Source organism: Schistosoma haematobium, chromosome 4 (assembly GCF_000699445.3).
Source record: "Schistosoma haematobium chromosome 4, whole genome shotgun sequence".
Taxonomy (NCBI): domain Eukaryota; kingdom Metazoa; phylum Platyhelminthes; class Trematoda; order Strigeidida; family Schistosomatidae; genus Schistosoma; species Schistosoma haematobium.
The window spans coordinates 14,767,393-14,792,005 of NC_067199.1; the positions used below are offsets into that span (position 1 = coordinate 14,767,393).

A 24,613-nucleotide genomic window follows, 5' to 3' on the forward strand; every position below is an offset into this window, starting at 1 on the left:
TTCCGAATGTCATCTGTGTCTTAGACATTTACCATTGGTGTTCATATGTATTTGGTACATTTTTGAATATTCAAAATATACTTATCTTGGTTACCAGAATCTCTTTACTAACTACTCCTATCTACTTGTCGATTTAAAGTTGCTTTTCAACTTTACAAATAAACTTTTACAGTCATATAAAAATTATGAGGAACGATTATTTGAACATAGTAGTGGTGCCCGTATTATCACAATAATTTGTTTAATCTTGTGTATATTATTTTGTTCAACTTGTAAATTTTGTACAATTCATATCAATCTCAATCCAGATTCAATATTTGTTTTCATTTATTTACTTTTTAAAATTCGTTATTTCCATGTTAGTTCTGATTTTATTTACCTGTATAGATTTGTTATCTAACTTGATTCTTTGTTCTCAATGAGACAATTAATTAGTTTAATACAACAACTTATATATGAAGGTGTATAAATCAAGACCTTTGGTTATCTGTAATTGAGTCTCTTATGTGTTTTTGAATGGATGACTTTTTCTCTAGATCATATATATTTTTTTTGTAGGGCGTATATTTTATTAACCTTTTTCTAATAGTGGTAATTTATCTGTCATTGTTATTTTTCTTGAATATCATGTGTTTCAGCGTGATTGGAGTGGTTGTGATCTACGGCTTTCATCATTCAATAGTTGTAGTTCTTCAGATAATAACAATATACCTAGTACCACACAAATTGGCTCCATTGGAGGGAGTCTAAAAACAGCATTACATCCTACTCTTTTAGAAGCATTCACATTAAATGCACCATTTATATTGCCGCCTATAGTAGATATGACTAATGAGTTATTAATTAAAGATCGGTATCCTGGCACATTCATACCATCATCACATGGTTCCAATAGTAGTTTAAATATGATTCCATATCAAGGTTCTTCTTCAACATCTACCTCCTCTGTTCATGCTTTTATTCATCCGAATTCTCAACATCATCCAAATATCGCTTTGGCCGCAATTAATCGTAATACCACTTCATCCAAAACAATTATGTTACCAAGGCTACCATCAGGTTTATTATTGGATTCAAATGCTAATTTCAACAGTGCACAGTTAAGATGGCGTAATTCGTCAGGTGAACCAACTCGTCCACTTAGTATTGCTGGTGGTTTTGGACCAAGTGGTGAGGCGATTGTAATTGAAGGTGGTAAGTTGTGATTGTTTTGATAATTTTTATTATTTTCGGTCTTTCATTTTGATATAAGATGTTTACAGGTGACTAACATAGAATCAAGGTTATTGGACTTTTGATGAAAATCCTTTTACTCTGATATTCCAACATTCTTTAATTTAGCATCACATTCAGAGTCTTTATTAACATGCGTTATATTGATGATAAGTGGTAACAAATATATTCAGATTAATTTTTGCTGAGTGATTGCTAGTAGATACTGAAAAGTAGTTAACATTCCGTAATAACCTGCTAATAGTGTTAAATTTACTCCATCCACCTATCATCTAGAACTCATTCATTATGTTCACATGTCCAACTTCACTCGTTTGGAAGCTGTTATTTTTACCTCCCGATTGTAATTCATTGATGTAGATTGAATTTCTCATAAATGACTCGACTTTAAGCATAGATTTTATACCTTTCATCATATTCAGGTTTTTAGAGCTTAGATTTTCCAGTTATTAAAAGAGTAATGGCCCAGACATTTTATAGATTTCAGTTGAATTATTTGCATTTTTTTTAATAGCTAAGCTATTTTTGAATCCACTTCTTAGAATCAGTCACTGAACGATCGCTATCGGTTTATGTAAGTTGCTTTGGTTTCCACTTGTTTGTTTAGAGAATTTCCATAGCTAAGTTATACCAGCTAGAATCCATCTTTGTATTATGCTATATGTGTCTGTTCTTATTGTACTGTTTTTGAAGTAATCGTTACAATTGTTGCAGTTAACTTTATAGCCCATATATGTTACTTTCTTTTGGTATCTCAATTTTATTATTCAGATTTTGTAAGTAATAATAATTTTCATATTAATAAGGTAAGGTGAATTCACTTCACTAGTTAAGTACAGTTAAGTGTATTAAACTTTGGATTACATATTGTATGAAAATGATAGATATCAGCTGTTTATTTAAAACAAAGTGAATAGGCTTAAATGCAAATCTATTAATAATTAAATTATTGGATAAATACAATTAATTCATTTGAAAGACATTATCTAATTTCTTTAATGTTTTTGGTCTCATTATTTATAAGTTGTTAACTGCAATTTTAAATATTTTCAGTAAATATACATAATGAATTATGTGTTGTTAAATAATAAATAGATCAATATTTTGTACTGTTTACTTTTTTCCTATAAAGTGTAACATCCAAATTATGTAACAATAAAGTTTGAAATGATTTTCCATTCTTGGTAAATATGTTTATAGTTCTTTCCTTCGTACTCGGAATAACTTTTAAAATACACATTAATCGCTTTCATTAAAATAAATTTAAAAACAATTTTTCAGCTCTGGGAGTATACTATTGGTGCTAGAAAGTTCTAATGTTTAGTCTGAATGTTTTTTTCTTTCTATATTTTATTTAATTCATGTTGTATTGCTTGTTTGAATCTTCCCATTGATGTTTAGGATTGCAATTGATCAGTCTCTTATTGGCGTCCTGAATTCCATTGCTAGCCACCATCCATCTTTGCTTATATTTCATTTAGTTTATGATATGAATTTGTTTTTGTTGATTCTGTTATAAAATCTATTTTTCGGTCAATTTGTGGTTACTTTGAGTTGTATTGTCTAATTAGAAGGTTATTTGTTGTTCACTTCAAAGAAATTCATTGGGAAGCAACAGATTTATACTCTTTTGCCAATCTACTAGTTTTTTATATATAAAAAAGATCTGAAATAATTAAATAAATTTCACTTGAACAACTTGTTTTGATGGTCGTATGCTAGTAGTATATATTGAAGTCATATCTGTAATTGGTAATTTGGTGGTAATCAGTATGGAGGAGGTTTATTCGGACTACTGACTTTTATTGATATCACGAACAAACCTAATTTTGACAATCATTAGAAACTATAAAGGACTGGACAGCCGTTTCATCGTAGTATGCAACTTTCCGGCAGTGGGCATCCACAACAGCGCCGGGAATCAGGTACATAACTTGCGATCTCGCGCCCAAGCGCTCAACTTTTAGACCATTGAACCAAAATCTAGTGTTGTCTGTATCTAACTTCAATCAGTTAGCGATATTATTTGACCTTCTTTCATGGTCTTCAGTGGAAACCTGCCTCAATGCCGACACGTTCAGTGGATATCTAACTTAGGTCGGTTCGTGATGTCAGCATATCCTAATCGTTATTATCTTTTGGGGATGAAAAGGGTGTTTATTAATTGTACTTTATATCTATTTCAGTACTAAGACTGCCATGTAACTGAAAGTTGGTTGGTTTTTTAATAGTTAGTTATCAGTCATAATGCATCTATACCATACTATCTGTTTTTTTCTATTCCTACTTTGAAAAAGGGAGTTATCAAGACTCAAGTTTGGGTAGTTCTTTATCTAGTTTAGTTGGTCGCGGTACAGATGATTTGGCTCAGTCGATTGCTGAAGCTATACAAGTAGATATTTTATTGTTTTCTTGATTGTTATTAAAATTCATTTATTTATATATGTTGTATTTGAATTAAAACCGGAAAGAAAGAAGGATTTTCAGCGTTAGTTGCAGTTGACGTATATATATATATTACACAAGGTTTTCAGGATATCAGTTACCAATCAATTTTCAATTAGATATTTGTTGGAAGAGTCCCCAAAATATTCCTCGTCAACATCCCTAAAGCCTCAGAAGCACTAGAAGACGTTATAACCAATTGGTGTTGAATAGAATAATCTCAGAAACACTCAAAAAAAGAATTATGTAACACAGTTTTGGCTGAATGTTGACCTGCACTGCTACTATTTGCTATGGCTCCAGAAATTTCTAGAAGCCTAAGGTCTTGCGTAACTATAAATACCCTGTACATAAATTAACCTTTGAGTAATGCTTTTGCTTACAATTCATGTCACGATTTAATTTACTGTTGACTTGAACTGTCTTGATCTTTTCAAAATGATAAAGGGAACTATGTGTATGAAACTGTCTAATTGTCTACCATATTTGTGTGAAGCACTTAGATGTTTCTAGTTGCTTTATATTGTAATTTTAAGCCTGGCTAATCATCGCGTGATTTGTTCGCCAATCGAAATACGACTTATTCAATCTTAGTACTGTGCCAAACCAATGACGTTCGATAGGTATGAGCAGCCTAGCGTCCTTATTGGTCCTTTTTCCTCCTAGCCCTCACAGTTCAGTCCAGAACACCAATACCAGTTTCCACTATGAGAGTCATTTATTTCAAACATACTTGGTTTATATACCAACCAAACAGACCATATCACACCATAAAATAGGAAATAGCAGTTATACAAGATCAAGCCAAAAAGTGGCTGTGAACGTGGGAGACTGTAATGAATAAATTGAACATAATTTAGGAACGGTAAATCGTACAATAATAATCTATAGGTCAAAATGAAGCTTATAATAAGAGTAACATAGAGATATACATAATCTAGTTACTGAATAGTCATACAATAAGAATATATACATAATATTAGTCCATTAATAGGTCTCGGAAGTTATCTATAATTTAATCTTTACTAGGATATAACACTTTACCTTAAGTTTTCCATTGTTACTCAATTAGGACCGTGTACCTGTGAATTCTGTGGTTGGTGGGGAATATTTGAACCGACGTTTTGAAATCAATTGTATGAGGTTTTACAACTCGAAACTCTTCATTCTGTACTGTGAACACCTTTTACCGTTAGTAATGTCCACCATTATTATCGAACTAGTTGACTCCACTAGTCAGGGTTTCTTGGGACAGTTTGAGGAACTATGTCTCAAGATAATCAACAAATAAACAGTAAATTCATTGTTAATGAACGGTATTGTTGCAGCTTTGAGAGGAAAGGTGGCTCTCTACACTGCTAAAGCTTTTTAATTTATTTTTTAAGGACATTTAACCAACATTTCTCTTCATTCCAAAGCTCTTCAATTGTGCTATTTTTTGTGAGGGCTGGGGGTGGGAATTCCAATAATCCTCATATCTGACACACAATAACACCATTAACGAAAGTTATATACGTAACAAGAGACTTGTAATTCTGTTTAAAAAAGAAAATTTCAGCAGTTGTGAATATGGAGATCTATTGTTAAGCATAACGTTCAAGTTTAAAACTCTCCAGCTGTTTGTAATTGACCAGGTATATGGTCCCTATGTTTGTGCCCAAAAACTGTATATTTGAATTGGTGATTCAGTGCTTTTTTATGCTAAAAACACTCCAATATCAAGTCGTTCTTAGTCCTGATAGAATCAAGTTGAGATACATAACACTAATCACTACTCAGTCATCAATCAACACAAAATACATCTCATTCCTACAAGAGGTTAGTCTCAGCCCGAATACCTCAGTAGTAGCGTCTATGACTGTAAAGCTTGGTGACACAGAATTGAATCCGCCAGAGAACATAAGTCCCCTTAGTAGTACAGGTATATGTTACTGACGAGTACATATATATAAGAAAAATTTATATGTGATGACTTTCAACTTTTTCTTTACGCCAGTTCATTGAAACAGTTGGTTTTCTAAAGTTGAATACAAAGTACCGAATAATTGAATATGGTACAGACTTTGCAGTTATTTATTTCATTGTATATTTTCTTCCTTTGGCGTTTAATGTCTTATTTTTTCTGCTCATTGTTAGCTTCATTGTACATTATTTTAAAGTAACAGCAGTTTAAACCAAGTCGATTAGTAAATAAGGTAGAGTTCTCGTTTTTGTTTTTTTTCCATATTGATCTATTTAATGGAATAATAATTTTAACGAGAGAATAGTAGAAATTGTGTATACTTATGTCTTAAATGTGGTTTAGTCTTATTGAAAGTAGGACACAGAAACAACCGGTTAATTTTCACATTTCGATTAGTTGTTTATTTGGGGGGGGGGTTAAACCTAAAGTTGTTCCGTATTTCTTGTTGTTGTTATATTTCAGGATGAGGAAACTAACTGGAATGCAGATAAAAGTTCTACCAATCTACCACAATTGTCAAGTGTTAACAGTAATCGTGGTGTATGGCAGTTCAGTATTAAATCTACTACCGTCTCACCGGGTTCAACTAATATTAGTGGAGGCAGCGGTCCAGGATTATTTCGACTGCCTGATACTGGTAATATTCCAGTTCATTCGGTATTAACAGAAGCTGATTTCCCCAGTCAAGATACTTCACCATCATCAGCTATTGATAATTTTTCACCAAAACATGAATTGTTAGACAATTCATTGATTAAAATGAACAAAAATTGTAAAAAAAATGAAACAAAGAATAACAATACAAACATTATTTATCCAAATGAAAATGTATCACCAAACGTTAATTTATTGACAAATAAGAGTGTTAAACGGAGACATGGTAAAAAAAAGTCAAAAATGAAACGTCATCCTGTTGTCATTAGTGATGAGTTCACTGCTCCAACTTCAGCAGTAACAATAACAAATCTTTATCCATCAGGTTATGAAAGTTTAAGCAGTTCACCAATAACTCAAAATTTGTATTATAATTCTTCAGATTTATCAACATTCTCATTACCAGGTGATTTACAAGTCAATACAACATATGACAGTGATAATAATATGATGATGATGGCTAGTAGTCTATCCAATCTTCCTTGTAATCAAAATTCATTGGTCGACAATGAGAAGAATACTAAGTCAAGTATGGAAACATTTCAAATTGAAGAGAATTCACAAAATAAAGTGGAGAATTCTAACAAGATAAAAAATTTCAATGCTGTTAGTGATAATGAGAGTGATGAAAATTGATAGGCAAAAAAACTGAACAAACTGATGAAAGCGATGGATAGAATTATCAACCAAACTATTTATTGTGTACAAAGCATCCGCTTACGCAATATTTAATTCATAATAATTATTATTCATGAAGTTCTGTGTCATTTGAAGAAGCTTTTAATGAATCTTATGGTATGTTGTTCTTGTCTCTCTTGTGTTTTACTTCAAGTTGATTAATTGTAGTGTTATTATTTTATGAGAGGTTGTTTGAAATAATCGATCTTTAAACATGTGTCCTTTTTTTTTCTTGACTTATTAATCTAGTTTGAAAACAAGTTGTCAATAGTTTTTATTTGAAGAATTATGCTTAATGCACATAGATAAGTTGGATATGTATCTAACATAGGATAAATGATCATAGTGTAGAATGTATTCATTCCTAACTCTGAAATGCTGGTTTCAATCGAGCAGGATACAAAAAATGGAAAAACATGTGTGGAAGAATTAAATAATAATGATTATAGCAACAAAAACAAGAGTAGAATTTATCTAAAATACATTTATGATAAATTGCATACCTCTTAGATATTTCTCACAGTATTTCTAAAGAACATAAAAGTAAGTTACAACAGGATTACTAGTGATTTCTTGGACCTTATTAAGGAGTTGTGTTGAAGTGACTGAAACTAAACCTCAGTAAATATAACATTTCTATGATGGTTTTAATTTAAATGCTTTTCTGTTTGTTCCACTCAGTCGGACTTTTAGAAAGCAGTTCTAGGTATGATGTTGAAACAGTGTGCCTAAAACGTGTTCAAGACGTTAAAGACGGTGTTACAATATCTTATGACTGATTGAACAAAGGTCTCCAATTTATTTAAACACATTGGGAAACCTCAAGATTACTTATAGTATGTATAGCAAGTACAATAAATCATTCAGTGATAACAAAATATGAAGTAGAACTGTTGAATATTGTCATTCCTGCAAAATGTAAAAATCTATTTGGATCATAGTAATTTAAAATCAATATTTTATTAATGGACAGGTACGATAATGCCAAAGTTAATTTGGATTGTGATAGAGTGTAATGGTTTTTAATATATGACCATCAACACCATTCACCTAACTAAAACTACTTAGCAACTTTGAGTAGATTAATTCAGTTCATATTTCCAGATATTTTCTTAATTTCAGTTGTCATATGAAGGTATTAACTAGGACTTTAATGAAAAAAAACTTTGGACGTGTGTGGATATATGTGAGAAAATTCTAAGAAGGCTAACAGAATCTTGTCAATTTGGAAGTTCTTACATTAACGATAGTTACCAGTCTAAAATCATTAGATTTCATGTCAAATCAACGAACTGACGAAGTTATCACTTCAGCATTTACAACAAAACTACTGACCAAAACTATCATGTTCATCATGCACTAAAATACAACATAGAACGGTCCTTTGACAACTACTCAGTGAAATCCTCCAAGCAAAATACGTACTAGAAAAAATAAAAAGTTATCAGTAGTTTATTTCTTTTCAATAAATAAAATTTAGTCATGAATGATCGCTCTGTTTTAAAACATTTGTTTTACGAGAAACGGTAAACTTTCTGAACTGCTTCACGAAATCTGTCGTCAGGTAAGTATTTATGCAGAATATTTGAAAACAAGCACATCTTATGAAGCAGTATGATCACGGGTAAGCAAGTTACATGAGTTTAACTTACTGTATTCAAATAAAATTATTTACTGGTTAAATAGAGGCGGGGGGCAGGATTAACTCTTCTAAGCAATAAATGTGTAATGTAGCTCGCCATTTCTAACGTCATATGCTGAATTGATGCAGATATTGAGAATAAGTGAATCCAAGTAAAAATGTACTCATGAGCACATTTGTGTTATTCAATAAAATGTAATATGAATATAATAGCCATCTCACTTGCATTCTTTGTGAAGTTGTTATTGACGGTATTTTTTCCTATTACGTTTTTCTCTAGATGGAATAATTGAATAATATAACACACATTTGCATAGGATAGATAATTTTTGTTCCAATATAAAGTCGTATCCTTTTCTATTGAACCATTATGAATCATAACAATTACACGTTCGATTGATATTTCATTTATTCACATCTGTTTATGTACCCAGGTGCTATTTTTCTACTATTTAGATGTCATGCCTCTTTTTCGAACTTAGGATTTCATTTTTATCCGCTTCCTCCAGTTTACATTCTTTCTACAATAAAACACTTCAAAATAGAAAAGAGATAAGCAGATTTCTGTCCATTTTAAAGCCATTCTTTTTTATTATTTCGCTCCTATCAATCAACCTATTAACACAACAGAGAAGCAAAATACTTCTTGATCATGACTAACGCTGCTGTTATTTGTTTATTTTCTCGAATTGCTTTCTTCCCACCATATTAACAAAACAACACATTCATCCATACTGATAACCTATATTTTGTTTTGCTAGCTTTTGTTTGCCATCTTTCTGTTATTTTTGTGTGTATGTCGGTATTATTCTTCGTTGCTTTTTGTCCCCGGTTACGGTTAAAACGTGTAGCCTGATATTCCCTCTTTCTCTTCGTATGCACACAAATTTACTTATCTGTAAAATACGTAATGGACAAAATATATTCGAAAGTGTAATTAATATCCGTTGAACGTTTCTTTTCCACTCCTTTATTCCTTTTGTGCGCCAGAATATCTGTTTTACTACATTTTAAGGTTTCTTTAAAAGTATAAAGAGATTGATAATAATATTATTGTCATTCTAGCAAATATATAAAATGATATACAATAACAAGTTTCGTTCTCAGTAAAGTATTTATTTGAACCATGATTTTATGATATGTCATAGACGTGTATTGAAGCGTATACGAATATTTAGTCATCAGCTAAATTGTATAATACAATTAAGAAATACTAAATTTTGAAGGTAGACAGTAATTGATTCGAAGTATAAATCTCTATCGGATATAAAGACGTTTGTCACTTGCTATTTTATCACACTGTGGAAGGGTACTTCTCGAGAGACTTGAAAATGAAACTAAGTTGAGAGTGATCGTGAATAACTGTGGGGTGTGTTATTTTTTAGGTCGACCTCTCTTAGCTCCCCTCTGTCGTAGTGGGGAGACGTTCATTTTATGAGGGAAACTCCTTATTGTCACACCTCTGTAAAGTTGACAGTACAACTTCGCCCTCTGACTTGAAGTTTGCAGCTTTTAATCTTAACGATCTCCAACCCGGGTGGTGTGGTAGGGCTTAATGTAACGAGAGTTTCAGCCAATATAGCTCAGTCAGGTCATCATGATAGGAAAGCTCCAACCGTACGCCAAAGTAGGGGCTACGCCCAGTTTTATCGTGAAATTGAAACCCGGACCTCGGGTCAAATAAATATCACACAACAGAACCACTAGCCGAGTGATTGGACATATTAATGGATTAAAGTTATTATGTCCATAATGGTGTAACTGCGTTGCTTATTAGATAATAAACTACTAATCAAGAAGACAAGTAGGAAGCAAAAGACAAATATTGACCGTCCGCTTAACATTAAAAACTCAGTGTGGGTTATGAGTTAATGGTCTTATCATGTGGCAAATCTCCAACGTAATTTGTCAAGATGCTTTTCTTGCAGGTGTAGTACAGTTCCACTGTCACCTAATGTATTTTTTTGAATTGGTATCTCACAAAATATGTTAACTTTTTCCATATTGGATATACACAGAGAGACTTAATTTCTGGAACATATAATGATTTGACAAAGTAGTCGAAATCCATCACTAACCAATAAAATCCAAACGTTTCCAGGATTTGACAAATAACGTTGGAGCAAGTCATCATTTTAAGTAAATACTTCAAATAAGTTCCATGTTTTTTACTGGTGTGAAAAAAATGCAGGTAGGGAATGGCTATTTGGTACAAACTGAATATTTTGGATGAGAAATTTAGTGTATGATTAGCCACAGATTATGTAATTAGTTGCTGAGGTGGTCTCATCATCAAAGTTAGCTATTCAGTCTATTTATTTTAGCCTGAAAATTACCAACTTAAATTTCTACACTATCAGTAAACGTTGCTAGATTTTTCAAAGGTACAAAGTCCACGACTATGTTGTTTTGGTGGTATGAAAAAAGGGTCGAGAAGAGCTGAACCTCTGCTCATTCAGTCTCCTCCCGTGACTGATTGTAAGACCCTTTGAGAAATGAACAAAAGTTCACCACAGTTGCATTAAGATATGTTGCCTACTACTGACCTAGATTGGTTAGCCGCTTGCAGACAGATTTTCCAGTGATTGCATGGACAAAACCCTCTTCTTGTCCAATTGTTCAACCAACAGGACCAAACATTGCCACCCCTTTACGACCCTAGTTTTCCTTCTCCACCTCCGACAAAAATACTTTAATTCCTTACAAGTCTGTGACCGCACCTTCTGAAGCCAGTATACCGACTGCGTGTCGTAATTGACGCACGCATGCTACTCTAAGTCAGCTAGTCAACCCCCGATTAAAATTTTTCCACCGCGAGCCATGTCGTTTATGAGACGAATGGACAGAAGTACTCGTTCATTTAATTCCATCCAACCAGTGTAGTCCACTCTATAAGTATCCGAGGATTAGGTGACCTTGTGTGGATGTAGCTAGAAGTGTAACAAGACAGACAGCGTAGTTACTGACTGGATCCCAATCGCCTAATTGGAGTGTATTACTTTGCAGTCATCTCAGGTTCTGTCTCCGCCCTACCTACTTTGATTTGAACAAACATGTGGGATTACTGACCCTTAAAGTTTAAAAAATGGTTTGGAGCTACATCTGCAGACTACTGCTTAGTGAGTTTAATATGACCGTTCAATAGAATCAGTGGAAAATTACTGCTGTTTGTGAGGTAACTGGCCGGTTATATATATATATATATATATATATATATATATATATAGACACGTCTTTGAAACAACAACCTTTCCGTATATAGTAAACGGTGATCCTTGAACGCATCACTACTCATCACCTAGACTGGAATTTATTCTGGATAGTTTTTGATGTATAACTTTAGTTTTAGGATTACCTAGAAGTGATCAAATATGGCAAGAGATATCTACTACAATAATTCTGTGTCGAAATACATTCGATGACATAGAACAGATGTTGATAACTACAAATCCGCATCATGGGACAATTTCAGTAATTAGAGCGGTGCCTTGGAAAGCAGAAACAATAGAAAGTGATCTCCTAGATGAGATATATACATGGAAGTGGAGTCGCATTCAATTTCTGCCTTACTAAAGAGCAGATATACTTTAAATTTATCATTATTTTATTTTCTTGCATTTCCATAATCGTAATTAGGAGAAATTTGAATACATACATTACAGTTTCAATTACATTCACACTAAATCCCAACAGATAGTGGCGATGTTGCAGTCATAAAGTAGAACCTGGTACATATGTACATCTGTTCAAGTCCCCATAACACGGCAAAGAGAGATAAAGAATTTCAGGCTTAATCCCAGAATAGTAGAGGTAATAACAGTACCATCGGCAATTGAAAACATAAGGCATCGAAGATAACATTCAGGGAAACATAAATATACGAAATGGCCTCGCCTTGAGTAAAGTTTGGTGAAACGTTGAAGGTCGATGACTGAAAAACCCATCTTGAAACTCCTACCCAAAACCACAACCAGAAGAATTATGTACTCAATTTTCGGACGTAAAGGGATTACTGATAACTATTCTGGTGGGATATTAGTTTTTTTAACGAAACGCCAACTTAGGCAGCAAAGATATGAAAATATTTGGTAACAATCTGATGTGTGGGCGAAAATGATAATGACTGGTTGTCTGTTTAGTCAGACATGTAGATAGTCTGACAGGTGTCAGATGAGTTATATATTCCCTTATCCTTATTTTTATTACTCACTTATTACTGATTGTTCATTGTTGTTGGATTGTGTCGGGTTTTGGTGTGGAAATATATTTACGTTGTGGTCAGGTTAATCACGTGTTCTTGATCTGAGTTATGTTAAAGTCCTGGGAGGGCATCTAGTGTAGATATTCGTCTAAGGTAAATTAACGTCCCATACGTGCAAACGCGGAGACCCAACCTTTATAACATTAGACGAAGTAAAACCGAGCATAATAACACAATCTATATAAAAACAAAATACTTTTGAAATATTTTTAATAAATCACAGCTATTAGCTGGTAGCAGGTGGAAATTATAGACATGTTTAAGAAAAAAATTACATAGGATGAGCAATGAGTACAGAAAGACTCGTATACAGGTAAAGTATGCATACATACTTAAGGGTAAACAAATGCCAATGGTCGTGTTAAAATTATCTAATAATGTGAAATATTAAATTGAAAAAAATCACTTTAAGAAACTACAAAAAGTGAACTAAATACCGTCTGATGATAATTGAAAACTGGTAGGATAAATTTGTATCACAGACTTTCAGATTGTGACTCGCTATCGATCAAACACACAGGTGATGTGACACAGTCGCTGTGAGCCAAACGTGAAATTGTGTTCGGAAGATGCGGTTGTAATGAAGATTTGAACACGGGACATGCAGAAGATGATCCCAAACTTAGTGATGATGTCATAGAGTCAGTTAAATTAGAAACCACATAAGAAGCAAAGAAGTCTTTTAATCCCTGTCCAAGAGCAGAGGATTCACAAATAGCATTTCGACGTCGTCTAAAACGATTACGGAGTACGGCTGGAAGGTTAGAAATAGAATCAAGCTGTCGAGGCTCAGAAACAGGATTTGTTGGAGCTTCCACAACAGCACCAAGTGTTACAGGAGTAGGTGGCGGGCTCGGAACAGGTGACGTTGGTGGACCAGGAGGCATGGAGGGGCGGATAAACGGAGCTGATACCCCATAACAAGAGGCTAAACTGCACGAGCTACTACTTTCTAGTGAAGGGGGATTCGATGATAAGCGTTCAGGAGAACCATTGAGCGAACTGGTTACCATGCTATCAACTTTAGATGATTCCTCTATACATGGTGACAAACGAGAAGTGTGTGAGCTCCAGTTACGTCGTCTATGTCTTACTCGGCAAGTACTTGGCCCGTATTTCTTGTTAGTGCGTGTTAAAACGTGTGTATCTAGGAATAAAGAAAATAGATCTTGATCCAACATACTTTACTTCAATAAACAACTTGGTTGTTAGCCTTTAGCATATAACAAAAAAGAGCAGTCACATATATTGCTAATGAGACTTGGTAACCCCCGTAAAGGTTTTCATAGCTACTTCTGAGATACAGACATTATCATAGTAGTCATGATCACACGTTACGGATTGTAACAACCGTAAATTATAGCTGACTGGTCTATAAGTAATGTTTACCTAATCTTTAGCGGCGATCAAATCCTATAGATCAGACTGACGAGTCCCAACTGGCGCGAAAGCTGGGTCCAATGTCGAACCACCAAATGTTAAATCTGTCAATTTAACTTGATAACTCTTTATACATTAGGAAACATTTGTTTCGTTATAAATAATGTCCAATTTGAAAACTTATAACACATCCGGCTCACCAGAAGAATTCAAACAAGTAAAAAAGACAAACTTATTGTAGACTTATGTTCATTTTTCTCTATACATATAGGTGCCGACATATTTACCTGAAAATAGAGACTAATATATTCTAAAGTGGCGGAGTTCAGAGTTCACAGGCGATTAAGATCTTCGACGCTACATTATGACCAATACTACAAGGATGGTGTCCTGTAACATTAATAGTAAAATATTGGGCTTTTGAGCACGATAGACAGAATTGAAGTATAGATAAACTTCAAGTAATGTAAACAAATGATAATTATAGTTTATGCAAATACATGTCAAACCTAACAAAATCAAACTAGGTATCGTTCTTCAATCTATAGTTTGTATTTTAAGTATATTAACTCATGACCGAAATAAATTTTTAAATTTACAAACTATGGAACGAAACACCTGAAGGAACTCATAAGAAACCGACCAAAAGGCAAGTTTAAGTCATGTTGTATGAGAATTCCATTCATAATTGATGATCAAAAACTGCAGGAACTTAGGAAAATATCTCCAGCAATTGATTCACAAAGTCCTAAACTGTTTTACCTCATAAATTTTTGAAAGTTATGGTTTCGAACCAGGCTAAAATACTTCACAATGCAAAGAACTAATAATATTAAACGCGATCTTATGCGGAACGCATGTGGGTAAGTGGGGTTTGGTAAAAAGATGGTAAACTAACATGCCTTGACCTATAGTTATGTACAATCGGTAGGAAGTGTTTTGTAGTTAAATGAGAGAACAACCTAATTGTGGTCTCACGTACTTTTAACTGAGGTAGTTTGAAGTCAACCAAATTGCTTGTAGCCATACTAGCTATTCAACAGCATAGAATTCGCAGATAATAAGAATCGTAGCTGCTGAGCGATTATACAGCATTTATAAAAAGCATTGTAATTGGCTAAGGAATCTATGAGTCTTTTAATGCAGAACTATTACTGTTCCAAATAAACTGAGTTGAGTGCAAAAGGAAGCTACGAATGAGCATTTGAAAGCTAAGATAATATTGAATCTGAATCTATAGTGAATTACCTCTAGACGCATTATGGCAGGTAACTTTCATAGCTACGAAGTGACCATTTTCGTACTGGAAACCTTGCAAATCGATCCCGCCCTTGTAGCGTATACGACGAATACCCTCCACTAATCAGCCCTCAGTAACAAAGATAAGAGGTCTATCGACCTACATTAATCCTTGCAGCTTTTAACACTGCGAAAGTCCAATCTCGTTTTGAATATATCAACATAAGGTGCTGATATTACGTGTTCTGGTAGGAGTTCCAGTAATTCACTACTTGGTGAGAGAAACGAAACTCCAGATGTAGATGATTTGATCTCAGTTTTTGAACTTCTTTCGAATGTCCTCTCAAATGATCAGTCCTAGACGGAAGGAAGAGATAAGATGTTCATACCAAGGTCATGGTCCAGTATACGATAAGCCAACATTAGATCACCACGTATTCTACGACAAGATAACAGGAGTGATTGAGGTGTCTCAGTCTGTCCTCATATGATAAGCCAGACAGACCTTTAACCGTTTTAGTCCTTCGTCGTTGGCATCGTTCCAGTATATTCGTTACATGCTTGAAGCAAGAACTCGCTGCTTGAATCCTATCTTTCAAATGTGGGCACACGAATGTCAGGTTCAGATTTGTTTAGTAAGGACAGAAGGCCTAAAACCTATGTTATTCCTTTTCTAGTATGCTTCTGTGAGTGTCGAGTCTACTCTTGAATGAGTCGATTGAGGGTGCGGACACCACTGCTTTGGGTAACAAGTTACAATTAATAATGACTCGGTGTGAAAACCTGTATGCCACGGGTATTTTGTTCGTTCTTGGCTTTTCAACTTGCCTTCTACATTATCTGAGATGTCCCAATCTAGTGGGAAGAAAAATAGAGAATATGTTAGGTCCGAACTCATTTCTTAGTATTCTATACACCAAAATTAGATCTCCCCTTAGTCTGCGATAGGACAGAGTAAAGAGGTCCAGCTTTCCAAGCCTCTCCTTGTATGTTAAACCCCGGAGTTCTGGAATTGCACGGTCAGCTGCCCTCTGTACTTTTTCTAGGATATCCGAGTCACCTTTTAGACAAGAGCTTGCAGTATGAACGCAGTTCTCTAGTTTAGTTCTCACTAAGGTTGTGTATACTGTGGTGAACATGGAAGAATCTAACTTAGTGAGGGTCCGTTTTAAGGCTCCTGGAGTTTTAAAACCCTTAGCTGCGACCTCCCGGCAATGGGCCGTCGTCTTAAGATCACGACTCAATATCACCCCTAGATCCTCGTGAGACCGGACCACTGGTACTGGCACTTCCCCTAACTTGTACCTATTAACCTTCGTATCCCCAAAGTGCATATAGACACACTTTGCTGCGTTGATAGGCATCAGCCACTCTTTAAACCAGTTAATCACATTATTTATGTCTGCTTGAAGTACTGTTCTTGGGAGATCATTTACATACAGCATAAAAGGTAAAGGAACTAGGACGGAACCTAGAGGTACTCTACTAAGTACTGGTCTCCTAGTGGAGCACTTGGAATTTATTCTTACTTTCTGTCCACGACCTACTACGGAATCCTTAAGCGATTTTAAAAGAGGTCCGGTCATACCAAGATTTTCTAACTTCAATGGCAGTCTATTAGTCGGCACCTTGTCGAAGGCCTGACTGTAGTCTGTGTAGACAACATCTACTGAGTTCCCGTTGTCTAGCGCCTTTATCCAATATTCCCTTACTATAAGGCGGATCGTGGTGCAAGACAAACCCTTTCTAAAACCATGTTGTTCACCGTTCACCAGGTTATTGGTTTCCACAAATGTCATTATTGTCTGTTTGACTCTTACTTTCATTATTTTAAATACAACATTGGTGAGGCCTACAGGTCTGTACTTCAAGAGATGTTGTCTTGGTCCTGTTTTATACATAGGAGTGACGATTATGTCCTTCCAGTCCATAGGTGACATACCTTAATCAAGTGACATATTGAACATCACAGTCAGTGGAGATGCGTCCTGTTGGTTTTTCCATGTCTAAGATGCTAAGAGCCCCAAACACATCGTCTTGATCGAAGTCCACGGTGAGCAGGCGCTTTGTTGACCCTGTATTTGGGTTTGATTCTTTGACTAGAAGCGGTTCCTGAGTGAAAACTGACTCAAAATAGTTCTCCATAGCCTCTGCTTTTTACTGATCTTCCTTTATCATTTCATCTTTCATTCTCTTCTTTAATTAGGTTGGGAGTGCAATGGTGCATACCTGTCCTATAATCTATGTACGAAAATCTCTTAGACTTTTTGAGTGCAAATTGTACCAACTGCATTTCATATTTTCTCTGAGCTTCCCGAATTTTAATTATACACGTGTCTCTTACTGACCCGTAGGGTTTCATTCTACCTGCTATGCCAAGGCGGATAGCAACATTCCAAGATTTCTTTTTTTGCTTTAGTAAACGTCTAATAACCCGGCCTATCCGGGGTATGTACGTGTAGATTCCAAACTACGGTTTGGATTGAAGAATAGCTGTCCAGGTAGGTTAGACACGCACCCTTGTCCGTCAAAACCAAAACACGTAATCGGATAAATAGCGGTTATATAATTCATCATAAATTTAAATGTACATCGTTACCTAAACAAATATTACCACCCGGCTATTCAACCAATAATTGTTCAGTCAATCAAATCTAAATTACAATAAATAAAGAAGTTGATAAAAGATGCGGGAAAATTACCAGCCACAACAAATGAACGCTATTCTATCCTGACTGGATAAAACACGCACAAAAGGAGGAGCAAATCAATATGGCTGCCGCCAAGAACAAGTATCAAGTAAAACAACATAGATGCAGTTCGGGAAGAAACACAAAACTTAGTGAAGGCGTAAGAAAAACAAAAACTATGATAGAAAATACAAGTATCAACAATTCGAATGTAATCAAAAGACTAACAATGTACAAGTAAGGGAATCAATAGGAATAAAGTGAAAGTGTATACACGGAGGGATTTTCACACACACCAAATATTGAAAACGGATCTTACAGTATGATTGAGTTACCCGATTGTATATCTGTCTGAAATGCATCCATGCTTCCTGTACTGATGCCCTTTAGTCAATTTTCTAGTTTTCAGCCGATGCTACGGAGTTGATTGCCTCTATATCGTAAGATTACGAAGTTTGTAATTAAAACAACAACTTGTGTTGCACTTAAATTAAATTCTCAGACCCGTTTTATCTTTACTATGCATATATGACTCATACATGTTGATATTTTATTATCCTTTTCATTTAATTGTAACTTTTATAGCATCACTCTAAACTATAACTGCACAAACATTTATTCTGGCGTCATATCTGACTGCAATTATAAGTTGTTTTTTCTTAATTATTTTTTGTTACTAATTTAATGATACACACATAGTCGTTTATTCTTGTTCTGTGTTCGTAAACACGCCTATTTGACTGTTTGCGTATTTCATGTCTCCTTTATTTCTATTCCCTTATTTTCTCCATTTCCTTTTTTAAACTCAGTTCAATATTCTTTTCAATTGCACAGACCCGATTTATTATTATTAATATTCTACTATTATTGCTCTAAGTTTTTTTAAATGGCAAGTATAATGCTGACATTATTGAAAATTGTGTATTATTGCATTTTTTGAAGAAACTTGAAATGGTTTCTTCACAACACTTATGTACCCATAAGATGTTTGTGAATAATGATAATAATAATAATAATAACTGTTTGACAAGCATGGCTACTTCCTCCTAGTGGTGGGAGGAAACTAATTTTGATCAACGTCATCATCGTGTGTGAAGACTAAATACAGAAGAGAAGAGGACCCTCTTAATTCATATCTGGTGGGATTTCTAATGTGTTGGGAAAAAGCTAATGCAACTGAGCTTTCCGACAGTTTGCAATTGAATGGCGTTATCGATGACCCTACTTCTAAGTTTACCCAATTTATACACAGTGCATTAGAGTCGCCTACTAGAAGGCTTTTACCTTTATTACACTAGGTCTTGAGTTTGCTTAGAAGAAAGACATCTATTACACATTCTGAACTGCGATATATTAAAACTAAGTCAATATCTTGCCGCCTACATTTCAGCTTGCAACACACCAGTTCACATGCCCCTGAAACATGTGCCACTGTTTCAACAGCTCTTATGGTTCAGGTACTTTGTAGTGGCATTGGACAATAACCACACAATCTTCAAAGCTGAACACAAGACTACCCAGAAAATAAATATTCAGTATTTAACGCGGAGAAATACCTGACGATGGAGAAGGCGCGAATAAGGAGTTAAATTGACTGGAGCTGATCGAGTGGCATGGCTCGTCCATGCAGGCGTGGTCTCTACTGAATGTTACCTTATATCTTCTATTCATATTAAATATATTGTTCTTTCTCTAGCCTAACCTTGTTCTACATCATGTATTGGTAATTGTTACGATACAGTGAGTTGGTGTAGTCGATGGTGTGACTTTCACGTAAGATCTTATAGATTAGGCAGTTATATCATGACAAATCTACAAACTTAGGATTAGGTCTATTATTAGAGCAGCGCTAATGTTATAGTAGACCATAATTCTACAACTTTTCGTGTACAGGATAACCCTGCCTCTCCTACGGTTTAATCTATCAGCCCTACTGAATAAAAAACCAGTCAACTGAATTTCATTATCGAACACTTCTGTTGAGAACTTTACCACCCAGAGTGGTTTGGGGATAATCAAAACATTCCTTCATCCAAATACTGGAACGACTTACGAATAGCCTATGATACTCTATAGCCTTTTGCAGCAACAGTGTTACAGTTACTCGTAGTTTTGAGGTCTCTGCTTAGTATGACTCCAAAATCTTTAAGCTCCAAATCCATATTGTGTAGAGATACGAATCGTCATAGTTATTTTATTGCATCGCCACACCCTTGTTGATGTTCACTCCTAGTGACTATCCGTCCATCCATGCTATAACAGACGTCCGAATAGTTTTTTCCATTTATTTTTACAACTGCACCGGTTAGACTGACGGGCCGAGAGTTACCAACTAAGTTTTGACTACCTGTCCTATACACTGGACTAATTACTGCATCGTTCCGGTCTCTTGGCAGCCTGGACTGCCTCAGAGACATATCAAACAGTATGTCTATAGGTTCAGCAATTACATATGACTGGGCCTTCATAATTCTGGGATGAATATCATTAGGCCCACTGAAATTATGAGGCTTGAGATGCTGAGGTAGTCTTAAGACAGTAGTTTTCCCAATAACTGCGGTATCCATCAACAAGCCGCTGCAATTACGATTAATCGTTTGTCGTTTCCATTGCTGACAGAAAACACTTTACTGAAATAAATCAATAAAGCTTTACCTTATTCGTCATCGCCCTTGCCAATATTAACGAATTTTCTTGTACCAAATGTGATGGAATTCCACCACTTCTCGTGAGTTCGCGTTTTTATATACGAGAACAACCTTTTTGTTTATTTTTACAATCCCTTACCAATTGTTTTTCATACGACTATCTAGTTTTGTAGAATTATGGTCTACTATGATATTAGTACTGCTCTAATAATAGACCTAATCCTAAGTTTGTAGATTTGTCATGATATAACTGCCTAATCTATAAGATCTTACGTGAAAGTCACACCATCGACTACACCAACTCACTGTATCGTATCAATTACCAATACATTATGTAGAACAAGGTTAGGCTAGAGAAAGAACAATATATTTAATATGAATAGAAGATATAAGGTAACATTCAGCAGAGACCACGCCGGCATGGACGAGCCATGCCATCCGATCAAACCCAGTCCATTCAATTCATTCTCCGCGCCTTCTCCATTGTTAGGTATTTCTCCGCGTTAAATATTGAATATCTATTTTCTGAGTAGTCTCGTGTTCACAGCTTTGTGGATTGTGTGGCTATTGTCCAATGCCATTACAATACTCTCCCACCAGAATCAACGTGATGTTGGTTCGATACCAAATTGGATGGGATCGTCGCGTGCCGGAGGTTACCAAGGATAATAAGGATCCTCCGGGTATTGACAAGCTGAAAGATAAATCAAAAAGACGGCAGCATCTGGTCGGGAAATACATGTAATAATCTTAAAATATCTGCCTTCATGCTTAACATGCTTGAAATGAAAATTTGGTTGTAGATTATTTGAACTATAAAAAATGGGATTACAATAATAATAATAAAACGATGCGTGTTAATAACTTAACTTATAGGTAGTAATTATTTTGTGTTTAGAAATGTTAAAATAATGAATATTGTAGAAATGTTAATATTGGTATTAGTTTTGGTTTAAATTATGAAATCAGATAACGATTATGCCGGTAAGTTGTCCATATGAGTTGAATTCCAATTGCATCTGTATCAGTAGGCTTGTAGTGGCATTGGACTATAACCACACAATCTTCAAAGCTGAACACAAGACTACTCAGAAAATAGATATTCAATATTTAACGCGGAGAAATACCTAACAATGGAGAAGGCGCGGAGAATGAATTGAATGGACTGGGTTTGATCGGATGGCATGGCTCGTCCATGCAGGCGTGGTCTCTGCTGAATGTTACCTTATATCTTCTATTCATATTAAATATATTGTTCTTTCTCTAGCCTAACCTTGTTCTACATCATGTATTGGTAATTGATACGATACAGTGAGTTGGTGTAGTCGATGGTGTGACTTTCACGTAAGATCTTATAGATTAGGCAGTTATATCATGACAAATCTACAAATTTAGGATTAGGTCTATTATTAGAGCAGCGCTAATGTTATAGTAGACCATAATTCTACAACTTTTCGTGTACAGGATAACCCTGCCTCTCCTACGGTTTAATCTATCAGCCCTACTGAATAAAAAACCAGTCAACTGAATTTCATTATCGAACACTTCTGTTGAGAACTTTACCACCCAGAGTGGTTTGGGGATAATCAAAACATTCCTTCATCCAAATACTGGAACGACTTACGAATAGCCTATGATACTCTATAGCCTTTTGCAGCAACAGTGTTACAGTTACTCGTAGTTTTGAGGTCTCTGCTTAGTATGACTCCAAAATCTTTAAGCTCCAAATCCATATTGTGTAGAGATACGAATCGTCATAGTTATTTAATTGCATCGCCGCACCCTTGTTGATGTTCACTCCTAGTGACTATCCGTCCACCCATGCTATAACAGACGTCCGAATAATTTTTTCCATTTATTTTTACAACTGCACCGGTTAGACTGACGGGCCGAGAGTTACCAACTAAGTTTTGACTACCTGTCCTATACACTGGACTAATTACTGCATCGTTCCGGTCTCTTGGCAGCCTGGACTGCCTCAGAGACATATCAAACAGTATGTCTATAGGTTCAGCAATTACATATGACTGGGCCTTCATAATTCTGGGATGAATATCATTAGGCCCACTGAAATTATGAGGCTTGAGATGCTGAGGTAGTCTTAAGACAGTAGTTTTCCCAATAACTGCGGTATCCATCAACAAGCCGCTGCAATTACGATTAATCGTTTGTCGTTTCCATTGCTGACAGAAAACACTTTACTGAAATAAATCGATAAAGCTTTACCTTATTCGTCATCGCCCTTGCCAATATTAACGAATTTTCTTGTACCAAATGTGATGGAATTCCACCACTTCTCGTGAGTTCGCGTTTTTATATACGAGAACAACCTTTTTTGTTTATTTTTACAATCCCTTACCAATTGTTTTTCATACGACTATCTAGTTTTGTAGAATTATGGTCTACTATGATATTAGTACTGCTCTAATAATAGACCTAATCCTAAGTTTGTAGATTTGTCATGATATAACTGCCTAATCTATAAGATCTTACGTGAAAGTCACACCATCGACTACACCAACTCACTGTATCGTATCAATTACCAATACATTATGTAGAACAAGGTTAGGCTAGAGAAAGAACAATATATTTAATATGAATAGAAGATATAAGGTAACATTCAGCAGAGACCACGCCGGCATGGACGAGCCATGCCATCCGATCAAACCCAGTCCATTCAATTCATTCTCCGCGCCTTCTCCATTGTTAGGTATTTCTCCGCGTTAAATATTGAATATCTATTTTCTGAGTAGTCTCGTGTTCACAGCTTTGAAGATTGTGTGGCTATTGTCCAATGCCATTACACTACTCTCCCACCAGAATCAACGTGATGTTGGTTCGATACCAAATTGGATGGGATCGTCGCGTGCCGGAGGTTACCAAGGATAATAAGGATCCTCCGGGTATTGACAAGCTGAAAGATAAATCAAAAAGACGGCAGCATCTGGTCGGGAAATACATGTAATAATCTTAAAATATCTGCCTTCATGCTTAACATGCTTGAAATGAAAATTTGGTTGTAGATTATTTGAACTATAAAAAATGGGATTACAATAATAATAATAAAACGATGCGTGTTAATAACTTAACTTATAGGTAGTAATTATTTTGTGTTTAGAAATATTAAAATAATGAGTATTGTAGAAATGTTAATATTGGTATTAGTTTTGGTTTAAATTATGAAATCAGATAACGATTATGCCGGTAAGTTGTCCATATGAGTTGAATTCCAATTGCATCTGTATCAGTAGGCTTGTAGTGGCATTGGACCATAACCACACAATCTTCAAAGCTGAACACAAGACTACTCAGAAAATAGATATTCAATATTTAGCACGGAGAAATACCTAACAATGGAGAAGGCGCGGAGAATGAATTGAATGGACTGGGTTTGATCGGATGGCATGGCTCGTCCATGCAGGCGTGGTCTCTGCTGAATGTTACCTTATATCTTCTATTCATATTAAATATATTGTTCTTTCTCTAGCCTAACCTTGTTCTACATCATGTATTGGTAATTGATACGATACAGTGAGTTGGTGTAGTCGATGGTGTGACTTTCACGTAAGATCTTATAGATTAGGCAGTTATATCATGACAAATCTACAAATTTAGGATTAGGTCTATTATTAGAGCAGCGCTAATGTTATAGTAGACCATAATTCTACAACTTTTCGTGTACAGGATAACCCTGCCTCTCCTACGGTTTAATCTATCAGCCCTACTGAATAAAAAACCAGTCAACTGAATTTCATTATCGAACACTTCTGTTGAGAACTT

The 24,613-nt window shown here is 35.1% G+C and overlaps 2 protein-coding genes across 3 annotated transcripts in view; one reads left to right on the forward strand and one right to left on the reverse strand.

Moving 5' to 3' along the window:
• The window catches only part of MS3_00007483 (uncharacterized protein), a 49,967-nt gene extending 39,689 nt beyond the window's left edge, over positions 1-10,278 (forward strand). Inside the window, exons 17-20 of the mRNA XM_035730023.2 lie at positions 639-1,194; positions 3,531-3,625; positions 6,104-7,090; positions 8,896-10,278. Coding sequence (XP_035589190.2) covers positions 639-1,194; positions 3,531-3,625; positions 6,104-6,931 — 1,479 coding nt within the window. The 3' untranslated portion in view covers positions 6,932-7,090; positions 8,896-10,278. The remainder of the gene's footprint in view (positions 1-638; positions 1,195-3,530; positions 3,626-6,103; positions 7,091-8,895) is intronic.
• A 1,659-nt stretch (positions 10,279-11,937) lies between these two features.
• Positions 11,938-15,888, reverse strand: MS3_00007485 (uncharacterized protein; the record flags this gene model as incomplete). Of its 2 annotated transcripts, XM_051215766.1 has the most annotated exons (3): positions 15,505-15,888; positions 15,239-15,467; positions 11,938-14,023 (listed from the first exon to the last, which is right to left on the reverse strand). In XM_051215766.1, exon 3 carries the CDS (start codon positions 13,887-13,889, stop codon positions 13,353-13,355), a length of 537 nt encoding a protein of 178 aa, XP_051066302.1. In that variant the 5' UTR covers positions 13,890-14,023; positions 15,239-15,467; positions 15,505-15,888. The 2 variants fall into 2 exon arrangements, with proteins under 2 accessions (XP_051066302.1, XP_012798362.3); XM_012942908.3 differs by lacking the exon at positions 15,239-15,467 and having other exon boundaries at positions 13,353-14,023.
• Positions 15,889-24,613: the final 8,725 nt, after the last annotated feature.